The sequence below is a fragment of the Vombatus ursinus genome, unplaced genomic scaffold (assembly GCF_900497805.2).
Source record: "Vombatus ursinus unplaced genomic scaffold, bare-nosed wombat genome assembly UNPS02014832.1, whole genome shotgun sequence".
Taxonomy (NCBI): domain Eukaryota; kingdom Metazoa; phylum Chordata; class Mammalia; order Diprotodontia; family Vombatidae; genus Vombatus; species Vombatus ursinus.
Window position 1 is genome coordinate 18,130,982 of NW_020954610.1, and position 22,696 is coordinate 18,153,677.

The window sequence follows — 22,696 nt, forward strand, 5'->3', positions numbered from 1 at the left end:
CTCAGGATTTGCTGGGACTGGTCTGTGCTGGGGCAGCCTATGCTGGACTATCATCCTCTCTCACCCTGGCGCAACACACTTTTCCTGCCAACCTTCCAAGTTGTCTTTGGATAAAAATTTGTTTCACTCTCTTTTTGTGGGTTCTGTGTACTCTAGAATTTGTTTAAAGTCATTTTTTTACAAGTATTTGGAGGGGTTTGGGGGATGGCCCAGGTGAGTCCCTGCCTTTACTCTGTCATCTTGGCCCCACCCCCTCATATTTGGAATTTCTTAAACAATAGCTGCAGAAACATGAGTACAATTAGAGAAGAGTTGCCAGTCTGTATTGGTGAATGGAGATTCAACAAAGGAATTCCCTACACTGTTAATATCATAGGTCTTGACAAAAAAAAAATTCCAAATGCCATAATTCAATCAACTGCTATTATTTCCAAATATTCTATAATACAATTAAAACAACTATGATATATTTTTGTATGGGTTGGTCTTTTTTTTATTATTTTCATATTGTCTTTACAATACCCTTGGACTTCTGAGTCAAGGGTATGATCAGTTTTATGACACTCAAGGTACAATGCCAGACTGTCCTCCAAGAAGTCTGTCGCAATTTATCCCACCTAGGTGGTCTAGTGGATAGAGCACTGGGCCTAGAGTCAGGAAAACCTGAGTTCAAATTCAACCTCAGACACTACATGTGACAAGTCAATTTAACCTCTCTCTGCCTCGTTTTCCTCAAAAATAAAATGAAGATAACAGTACCTACTTTGCAGGGTTGTTGTAAGGATCAAATATTGTAAAGTGCATAGCAACATTCCTGGCACACAGTAGGTGCTTAATAAATCTTTCCTTCCTTCCACCAACAAAGAATTAAAGTGCCAAATTTCTTGTAGCCTTTCTAACAATGAATAACTTTTTTTTACTATTTTGTCCCCAAATAGTAGGTATAACATGTTCTCTTAAGGACATCTTAGTTTGTATTTCTGTGATTATTAAGGAATCTCAATCATATTTCATTTGGTCACTAATAATTTGTATTTGGGAAGTATGAACTGATATAAAAAAGTAGAACTAAGACAATATGAATAATTACCATAATAATGTAAAGAAAAACAACCACGAAGGACTACAGAATTCTTAACAAACTATGATTTAAGAAGATTGATGATTAAAGCATGCCTTCCGACTCTTGGCAGAAAGAAGATACACTAGAGGTGCATAATGAGACATACACTTTCAGACATGGTAAATGTGTTTATTTATTTTGCTCAATTATACCTATTTGTGAAAAGAGTGGGCTTCTGAGGTAGGGAGATGGGGTTAGTGAGTAGTAATAGAGATGCAAAAAGAAAAAGAACATCAATAAAACACTAGACAAATACAAAGAAAAAAAAGGAGACAAACGTCAATTTTGTCTCTATGTTATTAAATTTAATATGTACTTCAAAACAGAAGTCCATGATTTTATATCCGGTTCTTTTTTGCTGTTCTTTTCTACATACTGAAATGGTTATGGTTTTTTGATGATTAAGTCCAGGATAGAAAAGAAAAAAAAGAAAAGAATAAAATTTGTATTTCTTTCCTCAAAAATGAGCTGTTCACAGTACTTGGGCATTTTTCTAATGGGCGGTATATATTATTCTTATGCACATACACATATACATACATATATCAATTCCTTATAAAGTCTGGATGTTAGATGAGGGAAATGCTGTACATAGAGTTTACCTAGATTTTAACAAAATTTTCAGATAAAGTGTCTCATATTATTCCTGTGCAAGAGATGACAGAATATGGATTGGATAATAATACAATTAGATGGATTCAAAACTAGTTGGACAGTTGGACTCAAAAAAGTAGTTCTGAGTAGTCTAAAGTCAATGTGAAAGGAGCTTTCTGAGGAGTACCCCAGGGATTTGTGCTGTTTAGAATTTTATCAGTGACTTGGAGAAAAGCTTAGATAGAATGCTTATCAAATTTACAAATGACACTAAGTTAGGAGGGAAAACTCACACTATGGATAACAGAATCAGGATCCAAAAGGCTAGAGCACTGGGCTGAATCCAATCAGATGAAATTCAAGGGAGATAAATAAAAATTCTTACACCTGGCACAAAAAAATCAACTCTATAAGAGATATGGTTAAATAGTGATTGTTCTGATAAAGATCTGAGAGTCTTAGTGGACTATAAGCTCAATATGAGTTAGCAGTATGATGCGGCAGACAAAATGCTCATTCAATTTTGGATAGGATTAAAAGAGGAACAGCTTCGAGTAAGGGGAAATACTATGCTCTCATCAGCCCTCATCTGGAGTACCCCAGTTTTGGGTACCATATATTAAGAAGGACATGGATATAAACCAGAGAGCATACAGAAAAGGGGTTACTAGGTTGGTGAAAGGCCTTGAGTTCATGTCACCTAGGTGACACAGCAGACTGAACACTAGGCCCTGGAGTCAGAAAGACCTGAGTTCAAATCTAGCCTCAAACACTTACTAGCTATGTGACCCTGGGCAAGTCACTTAACCTCTACCTGCCCCAGTTTCCTCAAATGTAAAATGGGGATAATAATAGCACCTTCCTCACAAGGTTGCTTGTGAGAATTAAATGAGGTGAGATTTGTAAAGTACTTAGTACAACTCCTGTCACATAGCAGGCATTTAATAAATGTTTGATCCCTTCCTTTTAGCTCTTCCTCTCATATGAGGAGCCGTTGAGGGAACTGAACATGTGTAGTCTGGAGAAGAGACAATTCAGGGGACATGACAGCTATGAGAAGACCTATCATGGGGAGAAAGGATTAGACTTGTTCTGTTCTGCCCCAGAGGACAGAACCAGGAGCAATGAATTGGGGGAAGTTGCAGAGGTCAATTTTAGACTGACACTAGGAAAATCTTCCTGACAATTTGAGCTATTCAAAAATCAAATGGGCTGCTTTGAAAGGTGATGGGTTCCCCTTCCTTAGACTAAGATCTTCAAGCAAAGGCAGGACAGCCAATTGTTGGGCATGTTATGGTAAGGATTCTTTTTGTGTAGCAGTTGGATTAAATGGCTACTGAGGACATCTAACTCTTAAAAGTCTTCTAACATTAGGGGACTATCACAAGAGTGGTTATGAAATAAGCATGAGACTCTGACCCTCCTGAACCAGTCTACCAGCTACTAACTCTACTGCTGTCCTTAATAACACCCAAATTTTATTAATGAGTGCCCTACAATTTTCTCTTTCAGCTTTCTCTTTCTCAGTTTTAGTTACCAAAACCATTTTATCTCATATAAGTAATTAGAAAACCTATCGTCCTGTGTTTTGAAACATTCTACTACATAAGAACTACGTGCTCTTTTAAAATCTGGTAGAATTCACTTGTGAATCTGTCTAGTTCTGGTGCCTTTTTGCAGGACGGCACTTTTAACAGCTTGTTAAATTTCTCCTTCTGAATCATTCCACTTAGGAATCTACTTCCTGTTGTGTTAATTTTGGTATTTTGTGTTCTTATAAATAGTCTTCCATTCCTTTAAAATTCTGAAATGTAGCATAAACTAAAGTAGCATATTTCTGACAATTTTCTTGATTTATTTTTTTCTCCCCTTTCTCATTTTTAATTTTGGTAATTTGCATTCTCTATTCTTTTTCTGATTGTACTTGAAAAGTTTTATGAATTCTGTTTTTCTTTTTAAAAAAGTTTGGTTTTATTTACCTTTAAAATGTTTACAAATTTTCAACTTCAGGAATCTCTGTTCTTATTTTGGCTATTTTTTTTTTTTTACTGAAGTATGATTCTGCTCCTTTTCTAAATTTAAGTGCAGAAAACTAACAAAGTTTTTTTCTTAGTAATACAGGACTTCAGTATTACAGATTGGCCTCTTAGTATAGCTCTGTTTGAATCTCATAGATTTTAATATGCAATATCTGTACTGTCATTATTACTGACATAATTTTTATCATTTCCTTTTTCAGCAAGGTATTATTTTAGTAACCACACGGACCTACACATTTTATTCACATTATTATTCATTTTTGCTTTCTTGCTTTATAACTTTTAAATGTAACATATTTTATTAAATTTACCTATTCTTCTGTGACTTAGTACATATAACAAAATATATATTCAAAAAAGAATGTATAATCACTGTTCTTTCCCCTGTATTCTCTCTATATATCTATTAGATCTAAGCTGCTTAGTCTTTCTCAACTCTAATTTTTAATTTTTTGTTGGATTTATCAAATATTAGATAAGTTTGCTAAAAATTAGTAATACAGTATTAGGAGATATTATCTACTCCTTTTTCTAATATTGTGAGCCTTATCTTTCACTGCCAATTAGGTACAAATATATTTAAGACTGATAAGCTCTCATTTTGAATGAAATCTTTTAGAATTATATGATGTCCTCATTCATCTCCTTAATGTTTTCTGGTTTCAATTGAACTTTGTCCATTATCATTAATGCCACTCCTATTTTTCACAAATTAGCAATAGTATCAAATGTTAGGTCAACCTTTCAACATAGAGCTATGAATCTGAAGAACAAGTATGTTTACTGTAAATAACATTGTCATGGTATGTTGGTTCTTTTTTTTAATTTTTTTACATAACCCATTTTTGAGATTTCAGTTAATTTACAATTTTAGCATGACAATTGTTAAAATTTATTTTTTACTTTACCATTCTTTATTAAAGTATCACTCAAAGGAAATACAATCTCTTTTATTTATACTACTAACATTATTAACTCAAATTGAATAAAATAACTCTAACCAAAATATCTGGGCCTTATGCTACTATGTAAATTTCTTCTAGATTCTCTCTTTTCAAAATTTAGGAGCTTTGTTTTGTAATTTTGTAATTTGTTTTGTAATTTGTGTCTTTTCTCCCTTCCTCACTTTGCTAACTTTTATGTGAGATGATCTGAAACATTAAGTCAAAAAATTAGTCTGAAGGTTCTTTAATATAATTTCCAACTGGATTAACTTTATTTAAACCATATAAATTGTTCTAAGTATGAATCTTTCAAACTTAAAATCCACCTTATTTTCAAGGGGCTCTTGAAAGATAACATTTTTATGTCATCCTTCAAAATTTATATGATTCATGCATATCTAGTTCTTTCCCTTCAAAAAGTATACTTGCTTTTGCTGAATAGATTAACTCTGGGTTCATAATTCATATTTATAAGTGTATCAACATGTAAATATATGTCATATTATAGTTTCTCTAGTTGATCTTAGTCCTCCCTAGTAAAATCTGTTGTAATCCTGATTAATGTCCTTTGGAATGCCATCTCTGTCTTTCTTCTTGTAGCATTCTTTCCTCATTCATGTTTAATAAGAATGTACCTAGAAGACTTGAACTTAAATTTTCCCTTCTCAAGCACCTGTGGATTCTATTTGCATATTACTTCTTTTTTTTTGATAACTGCGCATTTTTCTTAAATAAATTTCTAGGCTCAGATTTTTTTTCCCCTAAATTATTTGGGATATGCGTAATCATAAGGTTTCTGTATCTTGACCTAGTCTCCACAAAAAAAAAGGAAAAAAGCTTTAAAAAAAATTCATGGAACCAAAATTGGACAAAATATAAAATGTGCAGAACTAAGAAGAGTATTGGTAAAATGAAAAAAAAAATACTATGAAATACATCTGAAAAAGATAGAGAAACAATTCAGGTGGGAAAAATAACGTAAAATATTCTTAGAGACATCCTAAAATGGATAAATGACACCTTAACACTGGAAAGAAAATCATGATCAGAAATAAAAAAAAGAAATTTGATAGAAATCAAGCTACTGATACTAAAATTAATGGATTTCTTACGGAAAGAAAATAAGCAAAAAATATCAAACAGAATACCTGAAATGGCAAAAGAAACAAATAGTAATTATTACATCTAAAAAAATCAAATTATATAAAATAAGTGGAAAAAGCTCCGAAAATAATTCAACCCTTAAGAGACTTGTACAATGACAGATCTGGAGTGGAATAGTAGTACAACAAATGTGAGGAGCATGACTCCCCTTCAACCTCTCTATCACTTTGCCTGGAAGCCAAATGCTATATTAAATTCAGTTATATTAATAACATGTATTGTCATAATAAATTAGACTATAAATCTACCAAGGCCATATTTTTGACTTGTGGGTGAATATTTAAAAAAACTATACTGAGAATAAACTGAAATTATAAACAGTAAATCTCAATTATTTCTACTAATGGAGGAAAAAGTATAAACATATAAAAATTCTGTTCATTTGAATCTGAAATGAAGTGCATGTTTCTTTTTTTTGCATCACTGGATTTACTTTCTTAACTAAGCTTCATTTTGGCTTACATTAAAATTAATTTTCACACCCTGATGTCACAGGAACTCAGGGTGAAGAGGAGCTGCCAGGGACCAGGCTGTGTTGGTGCTGTGTATGTTGCAGGATAGTAGGGGACTTTGGATGAATAAATTGGGATTAAATATTTCCCACTGAATATTCTACATTGCAGATGGTTTAATGTTGATTTCAAGAGGAAGTTGAGAGAGAAGCAAAAGAAACTTTTGCAATCAGGTGATAAAATTTATATCAAAAATAAGTACTGGCAAAAACTAAATTGTCCTAAAATTTCTGTAGGTTTAATAGCTTTTGCTAATTCAACTGTCAATCTCAACAAAATGATAGTAGGCAGTAATTTTCCCTATCCTATGCCAAACTAAAATATAACATTCTAACAGTGTGTTAGGACTACGACTGCTACTTCTCAGTGTAGCATTTAGTAAATATACTAATAACCAATGTAACTTTTAAAATGTAAATTAAAATATTACCCAACTAATATATGTTTCACCTAAACATCAAGTTCATCACAGAGCTAACAACAAACTAAATTTCTAACCACTCTATTGATAACCCATGACATTTTACAAAAGGTAAGTTGACCCAATTTCAACTACTTTATCTAGGTTCTGCCTATAATTTCTCCAAACAATATTACAACATGATTTTTCTTAATTACCTTCTGAGAACAGTTTGGTTGGTACTGAATGACTTCTTCCTGGGGGTGGTCATGAGCTAAATCGTCATTCATAATCTACAAGACACCAAGATCGCAGAATGAAAACTGCCACATCTTGTCATGAGTTTTCCAACCAACCCTTTTAATTAACAGCCTTTCCACCCCCTTCTCTACACCCTCCTCATAATTCCTAATTTTCATCACAGTTCTTTATAACCCCCCCAAAAAAATAATGATTAATGTATTGATGTCAATCTGGAGGAAGGTGGTCCTAGCCATTGCCTTGCTCTGTTCAACAACTGTATCCATGTCTTGGATGAAGGCATACATGGCATTTTTATCAAATGTGCAGATGGCATGATGCTGAGACATATAGTAAATACATTGGGTAAGAGAATCAGGATCCCAAAAGATGTCAAAAGGCTAAAATTATGGACCAAATCCAGTAAGATAAAGCTGAACAGGGATAAATGTAAAGTCCTACCCTTATGTTAAAAAAGAAAAAATCAGCTTCGTAAGCATAGGATGGGGAAGACATGACTGGACAGTAATTATGTGAAAAAGATTTAGGGGCTTTAACGGACTGAAACAAAAACTCAATATGAATCAACACTGCAGCGTGGCAGTCCTAAAATCTAAATTATTGATTCTATAGTCTAATTATCTTTTTTAAAGTAAATTGGATGTATTCATAAAAATTCATTGCAAAGTAGATACACGTGTTTATAAAACAATAACAAAAAAACTAAATGACTTTTTAAAAACAGAATAGAATCCTCTGTAAGAAATCAGCTTCCTACCTTCCTCGAACCTTCATTCTATTTAAAACAAAAGATGATTCTATAATTACATCAAAATTTACAAGATATCAAAAAGAAATAAAGTTTCAGCCATCACCAAAATAAATCCTGACTTTCACATTAACAGAACAATGATTTTCATGTTTTTGGTCCCAGATATCACTTTTACCAGGCCCAAAGGCCCCAGAAAGAAAAGGAGCAGGAGAGAAAGTTTTACCTTATACCTGCTCCTTTTCTCTCCTCCTCTATGCCCATTATCTTGTTGCTGGCTCTTGGACCGGATATCTAATCTAGGAGAAGCAAAGAGGAGAAGGTTTGGGAATAAAAGGTGAACAAATTCAAGTATAAATTGATCCCTATTCTCTCACTCTCCTTTTCCAATCTCCCTGTATCGTTTCACTGGGGCTCCTATCAAAACACAAAAATTGAGAACTTCTACCCTAATATTAAAGTATAGGTTCAGGAAGTTGAAATATCTCCAAAATGTATGATGACAAAGGATACAGATTATAAAGAATACTTATTAAATTAAAATCTAAAGGGTTACAATAAGGACCTGAACAATATATGAAGTGGCAATCAATGATTCAAATGAGTGGTTCAACTAATTCATGAAATTCCAAACTAAAAATCTAACGTGGCAGAAATTTTTGTTTTGTTTTTCAGATTAGAACCTAAATTCCAAAACTTGAAAAAAAAATGCACTGAGAAATTATTACAATTATAAACCTATATTTATTTCTCCCTTATCCTTCAAATCCAGATATCTACTTTCCTTTAAAAATAATAATAAATGGGGAAGGAGAAGAGAGGGAGGAGGAAAGAAGATTAGCCATCAAAATTGTAGGTAGTATTTATTTCCAAGTATTATTTTCACTTAGATTATTTCCATTTTAGAATATATTTTCTTGAGAGCAGGGAACATGTCTACTTGATTCAATTGGTCAATAGTCACCCAATATCCATTTATGTCATATAAGCCTACTATGTTTTAGGCACTGTGCCCAAATACTTGGGATTCAAAGAAAGGCCCCCCCCCCCCAAAAAAAAAAAAACCAACCCATAAACCAGGACCATACATATGTGGGAACTTAAAGATTACGTAATAATACTAAGGATCTGAATGCTGCCTAATAATAAAGTTATCTTCTCTTAACAGTAGAAAGAGTGCTAGATCTGCAAACGGAGGACCTGGGTTCAAATTCTATCTCTGTTATGGACTTAAGATTTATAAAATTAACATTCTTAGCCCATAGGTAAAAGTGGGAATTGATGATGCTGAATATAATATCACAATATTTAAAGGGTCTTGTATAATACTAAATCATTTTTAGATGTAAAGTTTTACTTTGCCATGCCTTTTTTCATCTCGGACTACAGAGGTAATTCTAAGTTCCTTTCCCCTTACTCATATATACATAGAAAGAGAGTCAAATATGAATTACCTTGTCCAGGAGGATTTGTTGCCATGCTCCTATTTGCTGTTTAATTATCTTCAATAGCAATTAAGGCAGTTAGATTTAGAATGACCTGTAAATAAATATATAATAAGTCACACTTCAACAACTGAAGGCATCAGATCTGCTTCTCTTTCTTTGTCTACATTTAAATGGCTACTGATATCTTAACCTCTTCCAACAACAGTGGTTATGTGGGCTAGTGTTTTGGGTTGTTTTTTTGTTTTTTGTTTTTTTTGGGCAAGACTTCTGAGATCCTGTCTTCATTCATTCACCCAAACTTTTCACTGACTATACAAGAGTAAGATAATTAATTACCCATTTAAGCAGCTATAAGTGTCTTATCATTTGGCATTTACTTATATCCTTTCACCTTGAACATCAGTTAGTAAGTGCTGTACTAATGTATACTCTAAATTGACAATTAGTCATTTAAGCAGCTACAATTAAATTAAGTGGAATTAAGGGGGATTGGGGAAGGCTTCCAGTAGGACATGGGATTTTAGTTGGGATGTAAAGGAAGACAGGGAAATCAGTAGTTGGAGTGAAGGAGGAAAGCATTCCAGGAATTCAGGACCAGAGAAAATGCCCGGAGCTGAAAAATGGAGTGTTTTGTTTGTGGAAAGACAGGAAGCCAGACTAGATCCAAGAGGACTGAGTAAGGTGCAAGAAGAAGCAGGGAACTAGGTTAGAAGGGCTTTAAAAGCCAAATGGAGCATTTTGGATTTGCACCTGGGGGCAAAAAGGAAGCCACTGAAGCTTATTGAGTAGGAGGGTGACATTATCAGACCTGTATTTTCAGAAAATCATTTTAGGGGCTAAATAGAGAATGGGTTGGAGTGGGGAAAGACTTAGGGCAGGCAGATCCACCAACAGGCTATTGCAGTAATCATGGCATGAGGTGATGAGGGCCTGCACCAAGATGGCAGGAAAGTCAGTAGAGGAGATGAATTTGGGAGATGTTGTCAAGGTGAAATCAACAGATTTTGGCAACAGCTTGGATATGAGGGGTGAGGAATCCAGGATGACTCCTAGGTATGAGCCTGAAGGACTGGGAGGGTGGTATTGTCCTCTATAGTAACAGAAAATGTAAATGGGGGAGAATTTAGGGAAAAAGATAGTGAATTCAGTTTCGAACATGTTAAGTTTAAGATGTCTACTGGACTTCCAGTTTCAGAAGTCAGAAAGGCAGTTGGAGATACAAGGTCAGCAGAGAGACTTAGGGAAAGTAGATTTGAGAACCATCAGCATAAGGATGGTAATTAAATCAATAGAAGCTGATGAGATCACTAACTGAATTGGTAGAGAGAGAAAAGAGAAGAGGACCCAGGACAGAACCCTGAGGGACACCTACAATTAGAAGGCAGAATCTGGAAGAGGATCCAGCAAAGGAGACAGAGAAGGAGTGATCAGATAAGTTGGAAAAAAACCAGAAGACAGTAGTGTCCCCAAAACCCCTAGAGAAGAGAGTATCAAGGAGAAGAGAGTGATCAACAGCATCAAAAGCTGTAGAGAGGTCAAGGAGAATGGAGATTGAAGAAAAGGCCATAAGATTGGACAACTAAGAGGTCATTAATAATTTTAGTTATAAGTCTCATCATTTGGCATTTACTTACATTCTTTACCTTGAACATCAGCTAGTAAGTTTACTATTTTGTACTCTAAATCAACAATTACTCATTTAAGCAGCTATGTCTCTTATCATGTGGCATTTGCTTACATTCTTCTCCTTGAAGACCAGCTAATAATAGTAAGCGTTGCACAATTTTGTACTCCAAATCTACAATTACTCATTTTAAGCAGCTTAAAGTCTCATCACATGGCACTTACTTACATCCATCACCTTAAACATCTGCTAGTAGGTGGTACTATTTTGTACCCTAAACCTTAACATCACCACACTATAAGTCGGTCAACAAGCATTTATTAAGCGGTGGGAGGAAAAAAGGATTAACTGTCCAAGGTGCTTCCTCACCTGGCCCACCCACTAACCCTCGGGGCTCTCTTTTCCATATTCTATCAACATTTGTGCAAGGTGGTCGAAAATTCAACTTAATTCGACAAGCACTTATCATGCACTGAAAACGTGCCTGGCACTATGCTGGATGCCAGGGTCCCAAGGACAATAAATCAGAGATTGCCTGCCCTCAAGGAGCTTACACTCTAGGGGAACGTTCTTCTCTCATACCCCTGGACAGCGACAGAGCCTCCAAGCCCCTTTCTTGGGGCTCTTTTCCCTCCTCACCCGTTACACAAGTAACGTTCCCGCACTATTGTTAGAGAAACGAAAATGAATGATAATAAATGGAGCTGTTTCCGGTGTTTAATTCTTTCTTCGGGTCCCTCTTGCTCTCTTAACTATCCCCCCCCCACCGGGAGCTGCTTTTTTTCCCCCCAAAGTTTGTGACAAATGACACCAACCCAAAGTAAGGGCATATGGTGACAATTTCTTACTTACAAAGCGGCGCCCTGAGGGGCCTCGGAGCGCCTGCCCTTTGGAGAGCCAGATCGTGGAAGGTCTCACGGCTCTGCACCCGCCGGGACAAGACCCGACCCTCAGCCCGCTCCCTGCGTCCGGTCCCTCAGCCCCGCCACTACTCGGCTCTTCCGGCTCCGGACGGAAACCGTTCCAACGAGGGCAAGAGATCTCCCCGCCCTCGCCCCTTCCTTCTAGAATGAGAGGATGACGTCGTGCCGCGCGGAGGCGAGTAAGGGCGCGTAAGCACGTTCCCACGCACGTACGCATGCACGCACGTACGTACGCACGCGAAACTTTAAATGCGGCTTGCGTTCTTGCGGCTTTTGTTGACCGCAGTCAGGCTTTTTGTATTTTTTTTATGTTTGTGGGCCTTGATGGACCTCGTGAAATCTTTCGTGTCTGAGAATCTTGGGGCTAAGACTCGGTTGGTCCGTTCTAGGATGCACCAAAGGAGGGAGCCGCGATTGGGGGAGGGAGGCTGCAGCAGGCGCCGTTGGCCTCCTTTCTGGAGAACTGCGTTTAACATGGTTAGCTGCCAGAAATAGCAGCTAGGGGGCGCAGTGGATGGAGCGCTGGGCCTGGAATCTGCAATAATAACAATGATAAGAGCTAACACTTAAATAGCGTTATATGGAATGTTGGCTATGTTAATTTAACTATGCATATGGTCAAATTAATATATAGTAATAATATATAATAAATATGGTAACATATTTACTATGTTAATATTTAACACTTGCTATCTGCCAAGCATTGTGCTAAGCGCTTTACAAGTATTGTCTCATTTAACCTCACAGTAACCGCCTTGGAGGTGGGTGCTATGATTATCTACATTTTACAGAGGAGGAAACTGAGGCTAACAGAGTTGAAGTGGCTTGCCCAAGGTCACAGAGCTAGTAAGGTGAATGAGGTCAATTTAAACTCAAGTCTTCTTGACTCCAAACCCAGATCTAAATAAAAATCCTGCCTCAAACACTTAATAGCAGTGTGACCTTGAGCAAGTTGCTTAACCTCTTTGTATGTTTCCTCATCTGCAAAATAGGGATAGTTTGTGAGGATAAGAAGAGATAATTTGTATAAAGTGTTTTACAAACCTTAAAGAACTATACAAATAATAGCCATCAGGACAGCAATTGTGGCAGATCTCGCTTGCTGTTAAGGGATTTATCTGGGTTTGCCTTTTTGTCATTTGACATAGTCTGCCATGGACTGCTTGACTTGTGGACTAAGTGCCCCAGCACATCATACCAGAATTAGCCTAGGGTGCAGAGCATTCTCCTCTCCCCCTCTTAAAATCTTTGCTTAGTTCCCCCTTGTTAGGTCCAGAAGTCATCCCAAGATCAATGTGTAGAATGAGACATATTTTTGGTTTTAATAATGTTTGTTGCTGTTGTATAAATTGTTCTCTTGGTTCTGCTTATTCCATCATTTTATAAAAATACTCAAAATTGTTCATTTTTATGATATTGATGTGATAATATAAATTGTCCTGGTTCTGTTCAATTCACTTCATGTAAGTCCATGTCCTTTTGAAATCCCAGTTTCCTCATTTCTTACAACACAAGAGTACTCCATCACAATCATATACCACATCTTAACTCAGCTGTTCCTCAACGGAGGGGCATCCCCTTGGTTTCTAGCTGTGAAAGCTGTAGGAATGCAACACAGTGACCATTCATGCTGAGTACCAATGATGAAACATGCATTGATGAAACATTACAGAGTATAATAAGGCATTTTCATATGCAGACATTGAGGGAATTTGTTTTTCTTAACTATGCATATTTATTTGAATTGATTTTTTAAATGGAGTGAGGGTAAGAGGAAGAGAAAAGAAATTTCAATATTTTCAAATGAGTGAGGGGTGCTATAAATGTGAAATACATGTCACTGGCTTTGCCTAAATGTTTTATTTCATTACAAGAATCCTTGCACAAGTGGGAATAATTGGTAAATGTTTATAATGGAAAAACAAAACAAATCAGTAAAACTTTTTTAAAAAGATATTTTTGGGGGGACATGATCAGTGTGAGAATTTGTTTTACTTGACTGCATATTTGTTACAAAGGTTTTGTTTTCTTTTTTGGAGAGAACAAGTGAAAATAATAATAACAATAATAGCTAGCATGTGGAGTACCTTACAAAGATTTAATTTTATTCTCACAATAACCCTGGGAGATGGGTGCTATTATTATTCCCATTTTACAGATGAGGAAACTGAGGCAGACAAGTGAATTTCCCAGGATCACATAGCAATAGTGGTAAGTGCATATTAATTGGGGGGGAGTGTGATTAAAAAGGGGGAAAAATGAACCTCAAATGTCATCTGCTTAGGGTCTTTTCTTGACTACCCCCTCCCATTTCAGTTGCTAGTAACTTCCCTCCCCCAAAAAACCCTCATATTTATTTTTTTATATTTATATATAGACATGTCTTCTGATAGTGTAAATTCCTTGAAGGCAAAACTTTTAATTTTTGTCTTTGTATCCATCCCCAGGGCCTAGTCTAATGGCTATCAATCAGTAACCATTTATTAAGTTCCTGCTATGTGCTAGGCACTGAGTTAAGCATTGAGAATACAAAAACATAATATAAAGTCCCGACCTTGAACGAGCTTATGTTTTTAAAAATAAATTTATTTGTTTTTACATGAATTTATAGTGTATCTCCCACTGCCTCCCCCTATTGAACCAAAAAACAAAAAAGAAAGAAAAGAAAAACAAAACCCTCATCGTAACCATATATAGTTCATCAAAACAAATTCCCACACTGGCCACATCCAAATATATATTTCTCTCTATATTTTTAAGTTTATCATGTCTCTTGTCTGAGGTGAATAATGGGTTTCATTTTTAATTTTCTGGACTCAGTTTTATCATTGCAGTGATCAGAGTTCTAAAATCTTTCAAAAAAACTTTTTTTGTACAGTTTTGTTGTATAAATTTTTCTAATTTGCTTTCTTCAATCTGCATCAGCTCATAGAGGTCTTTCCAGTTTCCTCTGAAACTCTTACTTTGTCATTTCTTATAGCATTTCATTATATCCATGTAGCATAATTTATGTAGTCATTCCCCAATAGCATAACAGAGAGATTTACATTCTAAATTGAGGAGGTAGGAGACAACAAGTACATAAGTGGTGACCCCTTCAAGTTATTTCCACAATCCTTACTCTTAGGTTCACCATACTCCAGGTTCACACTCCTAAAACTATATCTCCTGAGCCTCTACTTTTATGTTCACCTTTAATACCAGTAGACACAATTTGCTCAAAGCAGAGGTATTTACTGAGATATCATAGTATGAATAAGAAGGGACAGCTAGGTGGTGCAGTAGATAGATCACTGGCCCTGGATTTAGGAGGACCTGAGTTCAAATCTAGCCTCTGATACTCACTGGCTGTGTGAACCTGGGCAAGTCACTTAAACCCCAATTGCCTTCCCCCAAAAGAAAAAGAATGACAAAACTTCCCCATAATCCTAGGGAATACTTTCCCTGCTATAATACACAGTGTCAGCAGTAAAAGTGGGCAGATAAGAGTATACACTGTACTAGTGTACTAGTATACATGGTGAAGTTAACTCATGCCTCCTCACTGCAGGGCCTCTATGTCTTTTTCACTCGTCATGGTATTATCCTTATGCTTCATGCCCTAGAGGTAATATCTCTAAAGGGCAGATGGCTAGGCTTCCCTGGGCCTGTACCTCTCCACTGCTACACTCCTTATGACGAGGGCTGGCTCTCTTCTCTGTTGCCACGGTTAACATTCCTCAGAGTTACCTCCTCTGCCTTCTTAGAAAGTGAATCTTGCTTTTTAAAGAACCAAAAGGGTCATGACTAACCCTTTAGCCAGTCAATGTCTAGCTGTTGGGACAAGGTAACAATACAGGAAGCACTGGAGTTTTTAGACTCCAGCCTATAACAGGTTCGCTCTTTTTTTTTTTTTTTTTGGTTAGGCAGTGGGGTTAAGTGACTTGCCCAGGGTCACACAGCTGGTGTTATGTGTCTGAGGCCAGATTTGAACTCAGGTCCTTCTGACTTCAGGGCCGGTGCTCTATCCACTGCACCACCTAACTGCCCCTAATAGATTCACTCTTGATCTGGTCAGACAGGAAGACAGCTTCAGAGGGGCTAATTTTAACTTTATTCTAGTCTAGTCTTCCCAAAAAATAATGGGAGCACCAACTCCTACAGCATCCCCTAATCAGTTTTCTTATGAGGCAGGTGAAAATGGTGGGAGCTACAACTCTTCAGTCCCCTAAAGCCTCAATGGCGGCTGGTTGAGGCAAGCACATAGATTACCCCCAAGCCTTGATGGGGGCCAATCAAGGCAAGTATATCAGTTCCTCTATCAGTTACCCAAATCCCAAAATGGATTCCCCACTTATTGACCAGCGCCCACTTGATTTATAGGGCAACAGACAAGGCATATTGCCAACAATGACTTAACAAGTTAACTCTAGCAATATCGTTATGACCCAGCACAGCACAGGCTTACGTTATGTCATCCCTGTATCTCCACTGTGACTGTGAAGTAGACGCTGTTTTCAGCCATAATTTGTGGGAATTACCTATTTTGGCTGTAGATCCTGGGACCTATTATCTGAAAAGAAATAACAAAATCCTTACACACACTAAAATCCACCTTACTTACATGAGCTATGCTGTATCTTCATTAAATTTTACTGAAGAACTTTATACCTCATGAAATTCTAAATGTTTAACCATGTAATACCTCTTTTCTCTCTTACCTGCCCTTACTTTCTGCAAGCTCAAGGAAAATCAATTGATCTGGGGTGATCTGATTAATTCCCCTTCCGCTACACATAATAAGTATATTCAAGATATATGGAAAGTAGACACAAAGTAACTAGGCAGCTGGATGGAACAGTTGATTAAGTGCTGGGCCTGAGAGTCAGTAACACCTGAGTTCATAGCCTCAGATAAATATTAGCTATGTGACCCTGGGCAAATCACAATCTCTGCTTCAGTTTCCTCATCTATAAAATGGAGATAATTATGGAAGCTACCTCCAAGAATTATTGTGAGGATAGAGTGATATAATGTTTGCAAAACATTTAGCAAATCTTAAAGCACTATATAAATCCTTGTTATTATCATTATTATTATTAATTGTTTTTAGATGGGAAGCTGTGAAGTGAGGGGAAGGAGAGAACCAGGAAAGACCTCCTGTCAAAGGTGATATTGGACTATTGAGAGTTGGTTTCTAGTAGGTGCTTAATAGGATCTTGTGATTCACAGTTCTTATCTCATGAGAATAGCTCAAGAAGAATGGCTATGAATTGCTATGGCCCTAGCAGAGAATTGATTAAGGAGTATCAGGAACTGTCTTGGCTTTCGGTTGGAGGAGAAAGGGTTTGTCTTAGAGATCTCTACAAAATATATTACCATTTAAAAATTTTATTATAATAAACCAGCCCATCTACAAATAACACTTAAAAGTAAATTTCATTTTAATGTGAAATGAAAATATTAAGTATTATACCTGCTGTGAGCCAGACACTGAACTAGGTGCTAGAAATACAAAGACAAAAAAATGAAATGATCCCTGCCATTTGTAAAATGGAATAATAATAACACCTACTTCCCCAGGGCTGTTATGAGGATCAAATAAGATAAAATTTGTAAAAGTTCTTAATACAGTGCCTAGCACATAGTAAGTACTATATAAATGCTAGCTATTGTTACTATTATTATTATTATTGATGAACTTATATTCTACTGGAGGAAAACAATATGTAAGTAGAAAATATATACAATACACAAATGGGGAAATTAGGAAAGGTCCTTCATAGAAGGTGGCACGAGTTGAACCATGAAGGGAGCTAGAGATTCCAAGAGGAAAGATAAGGTTAAAGAGTGTTCAAGGCACAATGAGAGTGGGAGGAAGGTCTTGAATGTCCCATTTGTGGATCATCATGTAGTCCACTTTGGCTAGAACAGAATGCCCAAGGAAGAATAATATGAAATGTCTTGAAAAATAAGTTGGACCAAATTGTGAAAGGTTTTTAATTTATTGAAGTTTAGGATACCAGATATTTGTATAAAATGTTTTTCAGATTCTGTGACAAATGGAAATTGATGTCAGTGATTGCCATAAGAAGGAAGTTTAATTTGCCTTTAAGTGCCTGGGACAGATTTTTTGTTATGTATATACTAAGTTATTAAATTTCAAAATTACTCCCATGGCTTTATAAAGACCTCTAACTAGAAGTGTATCACTGGCTTGTAGTGCGCTATGCTTTTTTCTTACCAATGCCGCTCTCAGAAGACACTGGCTTTTTGTCTTATAGCTTTTGGCACCAAATGTGGCAGGATCACAAAAAATTATATAAAGTGGAATTAGGAAATTATCAATTTGAAGAAACATTACATAAAATATTTAGATTTTGTAAGCTAGAAGTATGACAATTCTCACATCTTTGGGAGGAGTTCTAATTGAAATATAAATTTGATAAAAAGCATTTGAGCAGTTCAACTGGTTTTCCTAAGGATTTCTTTTAGATACATGGATGGGGGCTATTAAAAGGGATTCCAGGATTCACTTTACATCTTTTGACTATGTTTCAGACTCACAGAATTGGGAGTGGAAAAGGAAATCTGGTAGGAAGGGCAGGAGCCTGATATATGTAAGGAGATCTTCTGACAGGGCCAGCTAAGATCTCAAGAAATGTTTGATGTCATGGGCTCTCGTAGAAAACAGTTTGGGTCAAAGTAAGTCTTCTCAAATAGAATTTGGGGCACCAACTTCCCTGCTCGTGAAAATTAGGTGGTCCATGGAGGGACTTGCAAAGATGGGCATAAGCAGTGGATAGATAGGGGTTCAGCAACTGCTGATACCAATTCTTTTTTCATGTGGATTCTTGACCTGATTGCATTTGGCAGAATCCCTTTGAGTTGCCTGACTGGAATTGGCCAGTTGGGTCTCCATTGGGACAGCTTGGACTACTCACAGGTTGTGGTTTGTCCTTCGTTTTTGAAGAGGACCATGACATCAGGAAGATGATGCCATCACTTGCAATTGACTTGGATTTGAGTGAGGGAGGGTTGTGCAAAGTTTCATTTTCTTCTCCAGAGCCATCTGGGTCCAGTGGCCAGATATTGATCAGGACAACTGGAGATAGCCAAGGATTTAGTCGGAGACCATGGCCTTTTTAAGCTAAGTTCTTTCCTAGTTCTCACTTTGACTCTCCTCTCCTGTCCTGTCCTCTCCTGTCCTCTCCTGTCCTCTCCTCTCCTCTCTTCTCTTCTCCTCTTCTCTCCTCTTTTCCCTCTTCTCTCCTCCCTGTTCATGGAGTATCATGCCCTTACCTAAGGATGTTCTTGCCCAAAGGAAGGTAAATTTTGATGGCTGAAACCTACCTAGGTATCTTGGGGTTTACTGGCTAGATTTCTTACTTAAAGATTAGGTCTTAAACCCAATTCACTCTGACTCTGCTTGATTTGCCAACAATAGGTCCCTGCCCAAGTACTACATAATGGTTATTTTGGGGGCCCTGATGGCTCAGAGTGAATGCAAATAGTAATTGTTTCTCTTTCAGTCAGCAACCTTGAGGGTCTTTCCCTTCCAGTTTGATATTTTTTTTTTATTAAAGGGGCCATCCATTGACTCACTTCTTAAAGAGGCCTAATCACTGAATGGGTGTTGCCTCAGTCAAAGTGAGAACTAGCTTAAAAAGGCCAAGATCTCCCACTGCATCTTGGGCAATCTCTAGTTGTCCTGATAAATATCTGGCCACTGGACCCAGATAGCTTCAGAGGAGAAAGCAAGGCTGGTGACTTTGCACAGCACTCCCTCACTCAAATTCAATTCAATTGCAAGTCATGGCATCATCTTCCTGGTGTCATGGTCCTCTTTGAAAACGAAGGACAAATCACACACAGCTACCATCTGGTAATGGCACTGAATGCATTTAGAGTAACTTAAGTGTTAGATATGTCAATGCAATAAATGGGGAGAGAAAAATTGTTCCAGTTGTTCATTGGTGGAATCAGAGATGTTTGAATTCAACCATTGGCCAAGGAAAGTAGAAAGGGAGGCTGAGCAAAGTGAGAGGACAACAAACTGAATTTCCCATTAAAATGGAAATGTAAGGTTATTTTGTAAATAAAATTGAAGAAAGGGAATATAAAGGAACAAAGAGAAGCTGGATTCAGTGGGAAGGACAAAATAAGGCAATCGATCAATCAATAAGCATTTATTAAGCCCCTATTACAATGCTGGGCACTGGGGGGAATAAAAAAAGTCAGTAGAGAACAACTGAAACTTGGACTGCCTTATGCAGGAAGTCTGCTTACATGCAGATAGTTTAAAATCATAAGATGTTCATAGCAAGAAAAATACAACTATTTGATTCACAGATGGAAAGTTAACTTTCTGTTGTGACACTTCATTCTATGTAGCCTAGGAACCACCACAATCAAGCATTTACTTTCTAAATACAAGAAGATCATAATATTGTGATAATGCACAATAAATTATACAATTATGATCATAAATACTTAACTCAATATTTGAAATTGTAATGTGCTCTACATTTTCTTTTTTAATTAATTTATTTTTAACATTCTTTTCTTTTTAAATTTTGAGTTCTAAATTCTCTCCCTCCCACACCCACTGAAAAGGCAAGCAGTATGATATAAATTATACATGTGAAATCATGCAAAAGACATTTCTATATTAGCCACATTTTTTTTAAAAAGCAAGAAAAAGAAAGTGAAAAAATTATACTTCAATTTGCAGTCAGAGTTCATCAGTTCTCTCTTTTTTCATCATGAGGCCTTTGGAATTGTTTTGTGTCATTTTATTCATCAGAGTAGCTAAGTCTTTCAGTTAATCATCGTTACAACATTGCTGCTACTGTACACAATGATCTCCCAGTTCTTCTCATTTCACTTTGCATCAGTCCATATAGTTCTTGCCATGTTTTTCTTAAACCAGCCTCCTCATCATTTTTTTACATTACTTCATCGTCTGTGGTACCTTTTGGCATAATGTAGTTTCCCTGATTATCCTTTGAATTCGGTTTGTTTTTGCTTTTGCTTTGTCTGAGATCATGATTGCTACTGTTGCCTTTTTTACTTCAGTTAAAAGCATATTAAATTCTGCTGCAGTTCTTTATTTTAACTCTGTATTTTTCTCTTTCTAGTGTGTCTCTTATAAATAACATATTGTTGGATTCTGGTTTCTAATACATTCTGTTGCATGTTTCCATGTTATGAGTAAACTCATCCCATTCCCATTGCCAGTTATGATTACTGTGTCCCCTCCATACCATTTTCTTCTGTTTCTCTGTCTCTGTCTCTCTGTCTCTCTGTCTGTCTGTCTGTCTCTCTCTCCCTCTTTCTCTCTCTCCTGTCCCTCTTAAAAAGTCTTTTTGCTTCTAATCACTGTCTCCTCTAATCTGTCCTCCCTTTTATCATCCCTTCTCTTTCTCTTATCCCCTTACCTTACTCTTTCCCCATTAGGTAAGATACATTTCTATACATGATTGAGTGAATATACATATATATTCTTCCCTCTTCAACTCTGATGAGAGTGAGGTTCAAGCTTTGCCTGCCATTCCCCTCCCCTATTTTCACCTCCACTGTAAAAGCTCTTCCTTATGTGCCTCTTTTTGTGAGAAAATTTCCCCCATTTTACCTATCCCTTCCTCCTCCTAGTGCACCCCTCTTTCTCAACCCTTCATTTTTTTGGAGATCATTCCCACATAATTAACTCACTTCCATGCCCTCTGGCTATGTAAACTTCTTTTAACTTCCCTAATAATAATAAACTTCTTAGAAATTACATATATCATCTTCCCATATAGGAATGTAAGCAGTTTAACTTTTGAGTTCCTTATGATTACTCTTTCATGTTTACCTTTTTATGTTTATCTTGAGTCTTGTATTTGAATGTCAAATTTTCTATTCAGCTATGATCTTTTCATCAAGAATGCTTACAAGTCCTCTATTTAATTAAATATCCATTTCCCCCTGAAGTATTATGCTCAGTTTTGCTGAGTAGGTGATTCTTGGTTGTAATCCTAGCTCCTTTGCCTTCCAGATATCATATTCTAAGATCACCACTTCTTTAACATGGAAGCTGCTAAATCTTGTGTGATACTGACTGTGGCTCCATGATATTTGAATTGTTTCTTTCTGGGTGCTTGAAATATTTTCTCCTTGACCCCCAGGCTCTGGAATTTGGCTATAATACTCTTGGAAGTTTTCATTTTGGGATCTCTTTCAGGAGTGATCAGTGGATTCTTTCAATTTCTATTTTACCCTTTGGATCTCAGATATCAGGTCAGTTTTCCTGTGTAGTTTCTTGAAATATGATGTCAAGACTTTTTTTTTTTATCATGGTTTTCAAGTAGTCCAATAATTCTTAAATATCTCTCCTCAATTTATTTTCTAGGTCAGTTGTTTTTCCAATGAGATATTTAATATATTCTTCTATTTTTTTCATTCTTTTAATTTTGTTTTATTGTTTCTTTATGTCTTGTGGACTTTAGCTTCCACTTGCCCAATTCTAATTTTTAAGTAATTATTTTCTTCAGTGACATTATGTACCTCCTTTTCTGTTTGGCCAATTCTACTTTTTAAGGAGTTCTTCTCTTCAGTGATTTTTTTCTATCTTCTTTTCTAGTTGGCTAATTCTGTTTTTTATAGAGTTTTTCTCTTCTGCTGATTTTTGTGCCTCTTTTACCAAATTTCATAATTTTCTTACGTTACTCTCATTTCTTTTCCCAAAATTTCCTCTATCACTCTTATGTTTTTCTTTAAAGCTCCCAGGAATTCTTACAGGGTTGGGGTCCAATTAGCAGTTATCTTTGAGGCTTTTTTTTTGTACCTGTTTTTACATTGTCTTCTGAGTTTATGTCTTGGTCTTCCCTGCCACCAAAATAGCTTTTTATGGTTAAATTATTTTGTTGTTGTTTGTTAATTTTCCCCAGTCCATT

General features: G+C 36.4%; 1 protein-coding gene across 4 annotated transcripts in view; it reads right to left on the bottom strand.

Annotated features, from left to right (window-relative positions):
• Nucleotides 1-11,912, bottom strand: part of INIP (INTS3 and NABP interacting protein) — a 47,135-nt gene extending 35,223 nt beyond the window's left edge. The window contains exons 1-3 of one of the 4 annotated variants that reach the window (XM_027839036.1): nucleotides 9,240-9,324; nucleotides 8,012-8,084; nucleotides 6,995-7,069 (exon numbers count right to left, since the gene is read on the bottom strand). Coding sequence is in view for 1 of the 4 variants with exons in the window: in XM_027839035.1 (XP_027694836.1) it covers nucleotides 9,240-9,264 (25 nt within the window). In the remaining 3 variants the exon portion in view is untranslated. Of the gene's footprint in view, nucleotides 1-6,994; nucleotides 7,070-8,011; nucleotides 8,085-9,239; nucleotides 9,325-11,709 lie in introns of those variants that run through there. The other 3 variants (XM_027839035.1, XM_027839037.1, XM_027839039.1) reach the window with 3 other exon arrangements.
• Nucleotides 11,913-22,696: the final 10,784 nt, after the last annotated feature.